Source organism: Penaeus japonicus, unplaced genomic scaffold (genome assembly GCF_977035675.1).
Source record: "Penaeus japonicus unplaced genomic scaffold, GWHDUDI00000001_assembly GWHDUDI00000004, whole genome shotgun sequence".
Lineage (NCBI taxonomy): Eukaryota > Metazoa > Arthropoda > Malacostraca > Decapoda > Penaeidae > Penaeus > Penaeus japonicus.
In genome coordinates, this window is record NW_028234406.1 from 36,126,600 (window position 1) to 36,141,599 (window position 15,000).

The 15,000-nt window shown below is 35.7% G+C and overlaps 1 protein-coding gene across 1 annotated transcript; it reads right to left on the bottom strand.

Annotated features, from left to right (window-relative positions):
* Positions 1–352: 352 nt before the first annotated feature.
* Positions 353–13,713, bottom strand: mr (anaphase promoting complex subunit morula). The gene is made up of 15 exons (XM_043025880.2): positions 13,608–13,713; positions 11,251–11,360; positions 10,376–10,543; positions 9,597–9,787; positions 9,198–9,309; positions 8,827–8,965; positions 6,745–6,928; positions 6,405–6,505; positions 5,937–6,061; positions 5,640–5,827; positions 3,509–3,680; positions 2,998–3,283; positions 2,023–2,199; positions 1,208–1,390; positions 353–718 (listed from the first exon to the last, which is right to left on the bottom strand). Exons 1-15 carry the CDS (start codon positions 13,689–13,691, stop codon positions 521–523), a joined length of 2,418 nt encoding a protein of 805 aa, XP_042881814.2. The 5' UTR covers positions 13,692–13,713; the 3' UTR covers positions 353–520.
* Positions 13,714–15,000: the final 1,287 nt, after the last annotated feature.

Below are 15,000 nucleotides of genomic sequence, written 5' to 3' on the forward strand. Positions count from 1 at the left end.
CTTGAAATGTACATATACAATTAAAGAGAATCTTCACTTTTCTGTTGGCTTCCATTTGCAATTAGTAGATGAAGGAGAAGAAAATGATTCAAACAAAAACTACTACTGTTACTACTACTAATAAGATTGATTATTTAGAATAATTTCCAGTGTAATAATAATAATAATATGAGGAAAAGAAAAAGGAGAGAGATAAAAAAAAAAGAGAGAAAATATGCATTTTTCTGAGAGGCTACAAAAGGATTCAGTGGAAATTTCTGTTCTTGAGATAGGCCTATGGTCATGTATTGAAAAAACCTTTACAACATTTGCTTTTTTATATTCACTCAAAAAGGAAAAATAAAACATCACACAAGCTTCCTCTTTGTCCTTGTTGTATAATCTTATATCAATTCTTCCAGTATCACTTATGAAAAAATAAAAATATTTTTGCATCACCAGGAAGATCAACAAAAAATCAAATACTAAAACAGTACATATTACAAGCTACATAAACAATAAAAAGATTAACTTTTCCCCCTCAGTTCTTGGGCAGCTTATATAATCCATTTGTGAGGAGCAGCTGGTGTTGTCGTACTTTGCGGTCCAAGAATGCCCTTAGTTCTTGCGGGCTACATTCCACTGACCCCTGGACAAACATTTTGAGCATAGCGTGGATACGCTCTAGGGGAAGGCAGTCCAGGTTTGTCAACATGCCCACAATGTATGACCAGAACACCTGTGAAAGAAAAGAATTGGGAGATTCATGGAAGGTTTTATACATTACTCATTATACATAGGACATGTCTACTATGATTTTGCTTTAGTTTTTATCATTATTATCAATATTATCATTAACATTATTAAAATAGATATAATTGGAAAAAGAAATGATGGTATTGTAATAATGTTGAGAATAATAATACTAGGCTGTGTTTGAGTCCTACGTACTACAGCCACAGGGGCTACTTTGTATCTTTAGTCTCTCTCCTGAATGGGTAAACTGTGCCTAAGTACTGAAACCATGTGCCAGTCTCCCATGGAAGGTCTGTGACTGTCCTTGTTGAAACTTAAGAACAATAACAAAGTACTAATCCTTTAGTAAAAGGATGCAACCCAATTACCCTTTACTTGGATAGTGGAGCTGTGTGATATTTACTGATTCATCCAAGAAGAAGAAAAAAAAAGGGAGAAGAAGGAAAAAAAAAGATCATAAACACTGTCTTACCTGTAATTCTTCTTCTCTCTGGTCTTGAGCCGAAGCCATCACACTCTCTGCCTCATCTTCTTCTATGGCTGGAGGTGCTATTTCTGTCAGAGGAAGACCAGCTGCAACTGTCTGGCCCTGCTCACCTGTATCTTCTCCTTCCACTAACACAAACACATCAGATTCAACCTCTTGGAGTACTCCCTTCAAAAGAAAATTAATGTTGTTAAGACTTTCTCCCTATCCTTTAACACGGTGTTAATCAGCATTCCTTTTCAAATTATTCTGATAAGTGTCAATAGATATGTATAATCTGACATTTAATGTCAGCTCAACTGCTCTTTTTAAAAAGGTATTCTGTCTGGAATGATCTTTCCAACTTTGTGAAAAAGAAAGAAAGAAAAAAAAAAGAATAGTAATAGCAGCAGTATAATAGAGGAACATAGGAGGAAAAGGATTGCTTGTATTAAAAATTCCAACGTCGTTCTTTAAGCTGTTGATGCCAGAAATGCAAGTATACATGCTGACTTCAATTTGTTTTTTAAATCATTTTTTAAAACATATAGACGGCTCCAGAAGAACTTGCTATAAATGGTTATATAACTGTAACAACATAAGACCTGTAATAGAAAAAACATTATTTCTTTGGAAATTCTAGGAATGGGTAAACAGCTGATGTTTGACTGGCCTAATAATTGTCTCCTTGAAGATTAAGCAGTGAGCCATTTATGTAGGTTTGTGGTTAGGGCATATATATATATCCATGCTCCACTGGTGTCTATGAGTTAAAATAAACAAAAGATTTTTCTATGACAAAGCTAAAGTCATGAACCAACCTGTGTCTGCCAGTAAGTTATTTTCCGTCTCAATACTGTTTTCGGGACCTGTGTCATGGTGCTCAGGTCATCTATACTCCATCTATTTCTCTCTTGGAAATGGTAAATTATTGTAGCCTGTGTTGGTGTAACTGTTAGATTCAAGGTACGGTTTTTAAGTTCAATTTCCAACTGAACCTGAAAGATATCAGAAAAAAGGTGTATTGTTAGTCATAAATATGTAAAAGTAAGTAGAATAACTCATTTTTTAAAAACTGGCTTGTCCAAATTCATAGATATGGGGGTGAAAACATTGTTCCTGTACTTCATATTTTTGGGTTATGGGGGTAACCTTGAAATTAAACCATGATGGAGTAGTCTGTCTCCTCCTATCATTCCCTAGTGCCATTCGGTAAAGAGCTATATCAAACATATATAACAAAACAACAGTGATCTTTAAATATACTTGTCTTTAACCTAGTGTGGACAGGCCTATGTGGTTGACGTGGGGCTGCCATTCTGTAGGTTTGATATTGTTATGGCTATGACAATATTTAGAAAAATTATTCCTGTAGTTTAGTCTTTTAGTCTCCATAAAGAAGGAATATGTGTTGTACACTCAATGTAACATCACTATCACATATTTATGGAAGAAGTACAAAATTTGGTTAACCATTTTCTTTACTGTAACAAAAAAAAGTAAATATTTACAACTATATACACTCCTTCTTCTCACTCCTAGTACCACTTGGCAAAACAGCCAAACTGGCAGTGGCACCTTAGACACCTCCCATATAGTTTAAAATACTTGTGACATCAATGTGTTGCAATCTGTCCACAATGAGTTAAAAGAGGGAAAGAGAGAAGCAATGCATTCTAAAAATAAAGAACTAAACTGGCATTACTAACAACCCTGTCTTCATGATGAGTGAATGCTTATAAAAAAATATCACTCCTACCAGAGTATACAAGTCATGCAAGAAAACAATCACATACCTGCCCTAAATGAGGCTTCCAGTTCAAGGTTCTGTTGCCCTTCAGATCTTGGAAAGCCTCAGTATAATTTTCCAGCTCTTTTGTGACTTCATCTGGCACCTGCAGACGTTCTTCTTTAAAGGAAGGCCAGAACTGTGTAGACAAGATCATGGCTGACACTGGGAATTTCTGCTTTTCTCTGTGTGGGTTTTCATCAGAGTTTATGGAGGTGTTGATTCTTTTGGAATCAGCCACGTCCTTCACCATCACCTCACACTTGTGTAGAAGGGCGAGTGTTTCACCAAACCTGTTATGATAAAGAATAAAACAGACATGCTGTACAGTTACTCCTTACATTATATACATAAGATTTCATCTTATTATATAAAAAATCATCTCAAATCAAGCTGAGACTGTTACTAACATCATCATTAACTTTACTAAACCACATTAAAGTCAGAGTATTAACAGAAATTGAAGTGATGGAATACCCAGTTCATCAAAAAGGAAACTGAGAAATCTATATCCTTACCTCACTTTAAGATGTTCCAAATATCTAATCTCTCTTTCAGTATCATAACTGAACTGAGAGAGGATACGATCTGCTAGTATTGTGCGATATTCTGTGATGAATACATCTTTACTTCCATAGATATTGACCAACATGGATATTATGTCTGCAGTCCGTTGGGATTTTGATTTCACTGTCAGAAAAGATAGCATAAATACATAATTTAACATACAACAGAGAACTCATATTCAAATTTATGTATTTTTATCAAAAAGGGAAACTACTTATACTGGCATGCATGATAAAGCACATAAATCTCAGAGGTCATGTACATTTTGTCTTACAATGCATGTGGTAGAGGCCCTCTAATATCTAGTTTGTTAACTCTTCTGAGACAGGCCACCCATTGCAGACAAGGGATAGACTTTTCTCACTCTTTTAGTCACTCATTTTAGTGTTTTGATTTTTGTGTTTTATTGTATTTAGACTTATATGTATCATATCACAGGCTGTATCAATGCTTCAGTTGACTAAAATTGTAGTATATGGTCCATGTCAGCTCATTATTTTTTATACAGTCATTGTGATAGAAGTATTGCTGTTCTTTAAGAGGACAAAAAGTGACTTCATTTTTTTCGTATTTGTGTACTGTCATGAACGAATACAAAACATATAACCATCTACAATGAAGATAACTTGAGAGGGAACATTGTAGAAATTGGGCATGGTTTAGGTCACCTTCCTCTTCTGCCTGCACATCCTTCATCTACGGTACTTTAGAACATGAGGTTGTTAACTTGCTATATGCCACCGCTCTATACATATAGTGCCTACTAGAGACCTAGAAGGGTGCCATTCAAGGCTCTCTCTTCTGCTGGTGCTTGAAGAAAGTGGCTATGACTGCAATTGTCATCATCACTCACTTATTCATAGCACAATAAAATAGCACAGTGATCCAAAATTCCTGAACATCATGTACGTCATGACACACATTGTCAGGCCAGAGCTCCTGCATCATGTATGTCATCCTAACACTTGTCTGCAATGGGTTAATTTCCAGATTTATAATATGAGATATAAGTCTATATAAGACATGTTAGCAAAGCAATACTAATTTGCATTTGTTATAATGTGTTAGTTACACAACTAAAAGAAATAACTAATTTGTATTTTGAACAAAAAAATGCAGTATAAATGTAATCTGACCCCACAGAAAATGCCTGTAGTGGAAGGGTTAAGGAAGCTCCAAGTCTTAGAATGTAAGGATAATGATGCCTAAACAGCATCTCTGTTGGAACCATGTCTTTCTTTCAGCTCAATTCTGGCAACTTGCTAGAGACTAGGTTGACCTTGCACCTGTAGCTGAAATACTGCTTAGAAGTGTTGTTGGCTCAGGGAGATTTCAATATATTATCAACAAAATTTGTCTTCTCCCAAAATATTTTTGGGGATCCAGAGGTCACATTTTTGTTAACTGATATCAGTGGGCATATAAATGGAATATAAATGCAATTTTCCCCCCCCCAAGTCAGCCCCATCAATGGCTGCAGTAAGTATGAAGGCCATAACAGATGGCCCAACCCTCCATCCCTATGCTTATCACAGTACAGTACATACAATCTGACAATCCTAGGAGGTACTGTGTAGATGTGGTGATGTCACATTGCACTATCACATGTAATATCTCAAATATGAGATTTTCAATCCTAATTTTTGGTATTAACAAAATGTTACTGCTGGTATAATACATATTTTTTACATTCAGCATGCTTATATTTTTCTAACAAAAAATAAGCTGAAGTGTTAATGTAAAGTTTTATTTCATAGGCACTTTGACCTTTCCATGATGGGCCACATGTTAAGATGTGTTTTCTATTTTTTTCTAGACTTATGGTATGATACATGAGTCTATATATGAAACATTTGCAAAGTGATACTAATCAGCATTTGATATGCTGCATTAAGTAAACTGATGGAATAACTAGCTTGTATTTGGAAAAAGAAAAAAAAGAAAACAGTACCATAGCGATCAGACCCCACGAAAAACATAAATCACGGAAGGGTTACGCAACTAATAGAAAAATACCAATTTAATAAACAATAAATTGCACAGTGAATCAAACTGAAGATTTGAGCAAATTACACCACTTACAATTGTGAGCATGTACAGGGTCTGGTGTCCAGGTTTCCCAGTTGTCCATGTTGTCGTCATCACTGTGAGAATCATCTAAGACTAATGGGGCTGCCACGAGCAGCTCCTCAGACAATTCTGAACAACTCTCATCTGTTAAGCTGGTAACAATGTACCGTACAGTGTCCTCTCTTCCACGAAGGTACTGCCTATGAGGATTCAAATCTATTAGAGGACAAGAAAATAAAACCCAATCCTTATAATAGCATATCATTAACACACAAATACACTTAAGATCGCTATTTGATTTCATCTTACCTGACAGGCTCTGAGACAAGCTCCAAGAGGACTCCCTTGGGATCCAGGACCCGAAGAGCCTTGATGGCTGAGATGTAAGCATGGAGGACGTCTGTTGTGTTCACTCCCGGATGCAGAAGACGTGTCTGAAAATAAAAAAGGATATAAGAACTCATTTAATCTGATAAACAAGGTCTGCCATTCTCTAGTAGTCTGAAAAAAGGCAGCTATAATTAAACCAAATTTATAAGATACTGAATCAAGCACACTACTGACAAACTTGATAATATTTTTAACAAATATTTGCAACTATAGTTTAGATAAAGGCTACACAAAAGTTTCTTGTAGGATCGAAGAAATAATACATCATAAAGCATTTATGAAAAAAAGAAAGAAAGAAAGAAAGAAAAAGAAAGAAAAGAAAGAAAAAAACAACAACTTGATTAGCAAATCATTAGCAAAATTTCTGTTAGAGACTGTGAGCTTCACCTGAATTGCTGAGCGAAGGGATTCCACTAAACGATCCCTCAGGTGAGTGCGATCTAAGCACTCACGGATGTCCTCTAGAGCTGGCTGAGATTCAGGATACTCTGAAACACACAGGTATTCATATATATATTCTCCTTTAATCCATTTTCTATATGAAGGAGATATGAAGCCTTAAAAGAGACTCACACCATTTATTTCTTTTTCTGTAGTTAATTTTTAATCAGTCTTTTTTTCTCTTTTCTTAATGAAATACCTTTGCACTATAAATGTTCTATAGTCTTTAAAACTGTAGGATACTCACTTCAATAATATGAAATCAATTTCCTTCAACCCCACTTACCTATAACAATATTAAAAAGCTGGTCAATTCTGGTAGTTGTGTATGTATGGTAGAGAGCTGTCATGTATGTCTGATTAAGGTTATTGGATACCATTGTCTGGATGGCGGTATCTGCTGAGGAGCGCTGGCCACGACCTCCACAGTACACCAACTCAAGCCAGCCAACCACTACATTCTCTACCCACTGCAATTGAATAAAGTTAAGAGATTAGTAATGCAACGGAGTGTGATAGATTGGAGAAAGAAAGAGAAAGAAAAAAAAGAAAGTGAACATTTTCAACAATGAGACTGAAAAATGAATTCTTAACCCATCTGCGCTGGTTAATGTCCTATCACGTAGTCGTTAAAATATCCCTGGACCCAGGTGATGTCCTGAGACGTGCATTTTCTTGCCGAGTTCCGGGAGGGGCAATTGTTACGTGTTGAAATGTCAGCAATAGATTGCTAGATAGTTCTCAAATATAATAATTTAACAGAATTTCTTAGACTCTGTTACTTTAGCTTAGGTGTTTGAGAGTCATAAAATGAGATATAACGTTGAAAAAATGACTTCACAGAAAACTACGTGATACTGATGACATCATGGTAATTTCTGCTTTCGGTTGAATAAAGAACCGAGTCAAAAACTATTGTAAAATCAGATGTGTTTGGCCAAGAATTAAAATAAAGTAAAAAATTACTAATGCAATACTAATTCTAATTTGTTGATTACCCGTGATATCACATTACGAGGTACATGTACATACTCATATGTATGTGTATGATTATTCATATTGTTCTTTTCATTTTGGTAATAATAATAATAAAAAGAAAAAAAAAGTATAAAACATGTTTTTTGATGCCCCACTAAGAGATTGCTTCCGCTTTCTTTTAGTATTTTCACATAGAAGTGAAGAATATAAGAAAAGTTCAATAACATAAAGCTAAAAAGGCATTACGGTAACATGTTTTTTTACTAAAATAACTCCTCTGAACATGGGAATATTTTTATGTGCCTTTACATTGTAGATGCATTCATGAAAACCATAAGAATAGGGTGGGTGAAAAATGCTCTGGTAGGATCAATGTGGCCCTGCACAGTGAAAAAACACCCTGGCACAAAGCTTCATGTGCTTGTTATCTTCCCAGTATAAGTGGGAGTAGGCAAAAATACGTCCCCTATATTTGTCCTAGAGACTTATATCTGTCATATCACATTCTGCAGTTGACTAAAATTGTAGTTTAGGGTCCATATCTGCTCCTTTTTTTTCTTTACACTCTGTGTGATACAAGTATTGTTGTTTTATAGGAGGACAAAAAGCAACTTTATTTTGTCGTATTTTTGTGCTGTCATGAATGTATACGAAAGATATAACCATCTACAATGAAGATAACATGAAGAGGTGGAGAAGAGGAAGGAAACCTATGCATATGGCTGTGAGTGCCCCAGTAAAAGGCATCCCTATTGGAACAAGGATACATTGTAGACATTGGGTGTGGTTTAAATCACCTTCCTCCTCTCGTTCTGTCTGCACTTCCTTCATCTTTAGAGCAAGAAGTTGGCAACTTAGTATATGCGATCGCTCTATAAAGTGCTTGCTAGAGACCGAATATGGGTGCCATTCAAGGCTCTCTCTCCTTCTGGTGCTAGAAGAAAGTGGGGCAATCTAGGTTTTGGATGTTGGGTGAAACCCATTTTGCTTGATATTACGGAAGTTATAATAATTATGATTGCAACTGTCATCATCACTCCCTCATCACTTATAGCACAATAAAATAACATAGTGATCCAAAATTGGATTAAGCATGGTCTGTTTGAAGCATACCTGTGATTATAACGGCAAAAAATTAACATAATAATGTGAACAACAACATTGATAACAATAAAGATAAGCAAAGATTAACCCTCCCTGGACGGGTGGTACACTACAGTACGACGCATTCAAGGCCCGTTCGCTGAGTGACGCCATACGGCGTCGTTTATTTAACTGTTTTGGGCCTATGCATTCAAGAGCCCCGGCATTGTAACATGCAAGGCTGGAATGCCCCCGTCGTGACTGGGTTAAGAAGAAAAGAAGAAGAGGAAGAAACTTAAAATCTCACCTTTTCCAGCTGGTTGATACAGGACTGATCATACGAGTCCCTACATGTTGTAGAAACGTGATCAGTGATGACTGCGAGAAGTAAGGAAGAGATGATGTCGCCAGCCAATCTCTCCAGGAGGTCCAGCTCTAATAACTGCCTGATAAGGAGATAATCCTTTCATAATATATCCTAATTTGATATCTAAGAAATATCAAAGTTTTCTACTCTCTGTCTCTCAGAGAGAGACAGAGAGACAGAAAAAAAGATGAAAGTATGGTCTAAAATGTCTGATCACATTAAAAAAAAACTTTCATATTTGAAAATAATAATAAAGACAGAAAAAAAATAGTGAGAAAAAACTATGAACCTTCAAGCACTGCTATACTGACTTGTTAACCTGACAAAAAGTGTTGGTGATGGCCTGGCAGTGGCATGCGTCCGTGGCACCTCCACAGCCCCCACATGGCACGGGTTCATCGGTCACCTCCTCGGATTCCTCCACTAATATGTTCGTAAAAGTAGATAGATATTGCTTGAGCATTCTGCCTCTATCCATAATTTTCATGAGATACCAACTCAAACACTTATATTTATAATATTTGTCATATAAGAATATCTAATTAAGCCTTATCTTTAACAAAAAGAACATCAGTAACAAAAGGGAAAAAATTATGCATATATGTATATTCTCTGACTATGAAGAGGGTGAACGAAAAGAAAATCGTATGTAAGTATAGACTAACACCGTCCTTATAATCTTAATATATCAAAGAGATAAAATAACCAACCTTGGGTTCCAACTTCTGCTTGATAGAAGACCTTAAAGGCAGCAGAATAGAACTTGTGCAGCAGATGTGTAAAGGAAGATGGCATCTGACTGTGCAGTGTTGCGCGCAGGTGCAACTTGAAGTGCTCCATCAGCCCCCCAGGAATGCAATCTTCAAACTTGGCTCCTGACTGCTCACATAGCATTTCACACCTTCAAACATGATAAGTGTATAATACTATGTTCGTATTAAAGATGAATGTCCTTCAAAATAAATTACATACACACAATATTTGAAAATGTTCAAAATTGTTCTCAAGTTCGATAGCAATGTCTATCAAGTTTTCAAAACCTGATGCTTATCATATTGTTAACTGTAAATAAGTGTCCATTACAAAACAAAAAGAAATTCAAGAAATGTACATTTACTCTACGATTGATATTGTGTATCCTGAAATCTAAATGTACTGTCTCTTCAAGTTCAACACTCAGCATTCCCAAAATGTGAACTGCTAGTTCAGACTCATGTCCAAATACATGACAATATGAGTAAGTATGAGTAAAACTGGAGGTTCACACATTGGCAACACTGGGTAGCAAACATGAAAGTGGAGAGGACTTAAACAGATTAAAATTCACCACCTAAATTGGATTAATATTTATTCATATCAGTCATACAAAATATAAAGAAAAGCAATCTATCACTTTACATCTATTATCATTTCACTGCCACTTTTGTAAATTACATGGATGGCAAGAATACATACTCTCCCATACATATTGATAGCAAACAATATTTACCTATGAATCTGTGGCAAGAAAGACACGGCACTATCATAGAGCTCGCTGACAGCAGTTGCCACCCGTGACATAACTTCCACACTTCCCTCTCCGGCATCATCCTCTTTGCCATTCTTCTGGGCCTCAAATGTCACAAAATGTTGCCAAAATTTGGGAACAATACTTTGCCTGAAAATTCAGTACAATACATTTAAATCATAACCTTATTCCACATGACTAATGTCTTTATTCCATTAGGTTAAATTAAGAATTCTTCACTAATGACTATCATAAGCTTATTATTGGTATAGGTCTAAGCATTATGCATCTCTTGTAATACCATAAAAAACATAAGCGTATGAGTTTGCAAATATTTCAAGGTGTCATGATTATCTATGCTGATACCTGAATAGATATCAGGATTAATATAGCATTTTACATCAAATATTAATATTTTGGCAACACACACACACACACACACACACACACACACACACACACACACACACACATATAAATGTCATTATTTGTTTGTTTCTTCTTTCTTTTGGATATAGATCTTTTATTTTTACAAGTGTGTTTGAATAAACTCACAAGTTTAAGATAATTCTGATTTCAAAGTATTAACATGTGAAGCAATATTAACACACAAGAGTGCAATTATGTAAGAAGACTTCACTGAAGTACAACATAATTATAAATTTTAGCAATACATTTTACAAGAGTGAAACTCAGAGCTCCTCTTTCATTCAAGCTACTCATGTAAGGTGTTTATTTCAATCCATATATTTAATTTATGCTAATAATCACACTAACATTTCCATTGTCATATACATTTAAAATCCAGTACATTAACACTATATTCACTTATGTATATCAACCCTAAATTCACTCACCTCAAAGCCAGCCATATGGCATCTAATGCAAGGTCTAAAACCAGTTGTCCTGCACCAAGTTGCTGCACTAATCTAACAACAAGTTCTAGGTCTTCTCCATTGTCATTTGACTATGAAAAAAAGGAAAAAAAGGGGAAAACATTAAAGCAGTAAGATTTGTATATAGTGCAAGGTAAACTACACATGGAATCAATAGGTCAATGAATTCTAACATAATCTTCATCTGATGTGTGATATCACATCATTCAGAATTTCTGTGATAGGACAGACATCCTAGTATGTTTTGAAGTTTCACTGAGTAAATTATTTCACATTGAAGTTACATTTGTGTATACACATTTTACTTGACTTTATAAAAAAAAATATAGAAAAAATACAAAAAGTCTTTTGTCATGGGTAAAAATTACTTGCATTGGGCCAATGTGGCCTCGTGCCTTGAGAAATCTCTTGGCCGGAAGATGCGTGCACTTGCTATATAACAGGTGGGAGACAAATTTGGCAAATTTACGCCCCATCGCGAGTGGATTAGATTAGTGAATATCATATATAACCTAGTCAAAAGTGGTGGTGATGCAAAAATCACAAAATGTATCAGCACATCATCTGGCGCGAATGGGTTAATAGCACTATGGCATAAAGATCAACAAATATCCTCTACAAATATTCTAGCAAAATTAAGGTTGGAATGGTTCTGTATTTGGCAAAAAGCTTTGTGAATAATCATCAATGTATCATCTGCATAACCAATGTATATCCCATTCCAAAAGCAATACAGCAAAAACACGTGTTCCAAATATGACACTGTTAACCCATTTACGCTGGGATGACCTGTTATCATGTCATTGGAATATTTCGCTCCTAAGAGATGATGCCCTAGTGCATCATGATCTCTCCCTCTAAATACACGTTTTACGTAGTTACATATGTATATACTCATTCTACTTGCATTTCTATAGATACATTGTTCTTGACTTAAAAAAAGGCCTCTCAACATCCTGTAAAATCAGGTGTGTGTAGTGCTCTGAGAAGCGTAGCACAATAATGTGCCAGGAGAGATCTAGCACTTGGAGGCTGCATTTGCTTATTATCTTCATAGAGGGAGCAGCCTGGTGCGAATGGCTTAAGAGAAAAGTTCACACACACAAAAAAATTAAAAGTTGAAAGGATAAAAAGATTTACAAATATCAGTAAAACATCCTATACTTTAAAAATCAGGATTAGTCTGTAAAAGAGAAATAATGAAATTTAAATATAAAAATATAAAAAGAATAGCACCACACTACTAAATACCATGAAAATGGTATCGATGGATTCCTCTCAATCTCTACTACATATATAGTAGGGGACAGGGCATGAAGTATATCAGGGAAATTGCAGATGAATTGGGGGCATGTTTTGTCTATAAATCAATCTTAGCTACTTTTGGACTTTGCCCTAGCCTCCCCCCCTCCCACACTTTTCCGGCTAGGTAATTGGATTAAGATTTAGCATATGAAATATGCCCCTAATTCATATTTACCCCTCAATTTCCCTGATATACTTAACCCTTTCCCGACGGGGGACTTGCTACGCGAAAACCCCTACGCCGGGCCATTGCAATATTGCATTGGAAATGTCACACTGGCATGACGCCCCGGCATCGGGAATTTAGCTGTGTCACACGAGTGTGACACACCGTCGTCATAGGGTTAATGCTCTCCCCTCCTATCGGATTCCAGATTGTAATGGGGTAATGGGGGGGAATCACAGGTAAAATTGACAAGAGATGAGTAGTACAGATTAGGAAGAGTCCATTGATACAACTTTTATTATACTTAGGGAAGTGACACTATCCTGAAAATTTGCCAGAACATGAAACCCATATGATCACCCTGTTAATCCATGAGAAGTCCTTACTAGTTGTCGGCTGTATGGATGAAAAGTGGTCAGGTTATGTCAATCTATATATTTTACCTTGCACTTTGTGGCAGGTTGACACTGAATTTCAACCAACACAAGGCGAGTATTTAGGAATTCCTTGATTGCATTTTCCACCGATAATACACATTTTTTTTCTGGAATACATTATGACCTCAAGGAACCACTGCTACAGCTAGTTAGCACACTTTAATGTAAGTGGACAATAAACATCACAAGCAATCCATCGGCGCCACACCCATTAGTATATACGACGTGTACCTTTCAGTGAGCTTTGTCAAACTCTTATATTTAAATTTAGTGAAGAGTTATTCGGAATTGTTTAAGTTTTACGACCAAACAATAATCGGCCTTTTTATCATATCATTTCATGATCAAAATTCAAATAAATATATTCCTCTGATGAAATATACCCGTAAATAACACTCAGCTATACTAACACGTGAGAAATCGCCATCAATGCAGAAGTTTTTCTTGATTATTTCCCACTGCTGTTTTGAATCAGCTGTCCGAACCGCTGCCATTGTTGTTGTTTGTGCTGTTGGAGGGAGCATGAGTGTAAAGGCTATGTGCATTATAAACTATAGCGTATAAAATGTAAGATTATGATACTATGATATTATTAAAAAAAATAAAGTTATACTGCATAATGTAAACCTGCAGAAAAATATGAACATTATCAAGAATGTACAATGAAAACGTGTTGAGTTTACCACAAGTTAAACGGCAACTACAGATAAGAGAAATATTTAACATGCCAGGAATCTAGCAAAGATTTATAGATGAAAATGTCAGCATTTTATGTAAACTGACTTATGAATGATAACTAGGGAATCAATCAGAATATAAAATATGATACAACCGACTTCAGCCAGCGCTATGTTTTTGAAGAATGATTGGTAATGACACACAAATTATAAGTAAACACAGAAAACTATGGTAATATAATGTGGAAAAATATTTATAGTAATCAGTTTTATTTACATTATACATTATACTTATGTGGAATTCCCGATATCACAAATAAAATAGTTACCCTAATTAATTTTTCGTTTTCTATGTAAAACAAGCGAGCATATAAAGAAAACGAAATATTAAAGGAGTAACATTAACATTAATTTCTCTTAAACATAATGATAGTTTAGATTCAATTTTTTACCAATTCAAGCTCACAAGTGCAATTGAAGATCTACAGGATATGAAGAGGTGGGCTGGGGTGGGGGGTTCAGCTACCTCCCTTACAGTAGGACTTGCCCACCAACACTTTAGTCTAGAATATTGTAAAAATTCAAAGGAAAGTGCGTGTAACTTACATATATCATATAGTTCCCCCCATGCCTCCTGTCTTTCACACCTCCTTTTTCCAAGTAAAATTGTCTAGATCTGCCAGTGCACACGGACAGACAATACACATAGTTGGGTTTCGTAGATATGTAAACACACATGCACAAGTTCGTATTTGTACTGGATTTCATGCATGTTTATGTATATGTATATGCACATATAATAATGATTATCATTAATAACAACCTGTATCATTCCACTTCTGGACATGAGGCTCTCTATCTCTGTCTGTTGATCTGGTTTTGCACCATCTGCTTCCGCTCCTGACCTAGCATTTCCATATTTCATAACGCCATCTAGTTCTTGGTCTTACTCTTGGCTCTCTTCAAATAGATATGTGCCAATTTGGTACCTTCTCTGCCCCCTGTCGTCCTGTCTCCTGCAATTATGACCTACACACTGCCTATTTTTCTTTCTAATACACTTAAATATATCATCCACTTTGATCTGTTCCCTAATTTACGTAATTCTCTTCCTCTCCCTAAGATT

Excerpts from the sequence above, each read along its gene's own strand:
- mr (XM_043025880.2), bottom strand. The coding sequence starts at position 13,691 with ATGGCAGCGGTTCGGACAGCTGATTCAAAACAGCAGTGGGAAATAATC. Across the intron at positions 6,062-6,404 it reads CCCTTCGCTCAGCAATTCAG|ACACGTCTTCTGCATCCGGG; the intron begins GTGAAGCTCACA and ends TTTTATTTTCAG. Across the intron at positions 2,200-2,997 it reads GGAAGCCTCATTTAGGGCAG|GTTCAGTTGGAAATTGAACT; the intron begins GTATGTGATTGT and ends GATATCTTTCAG.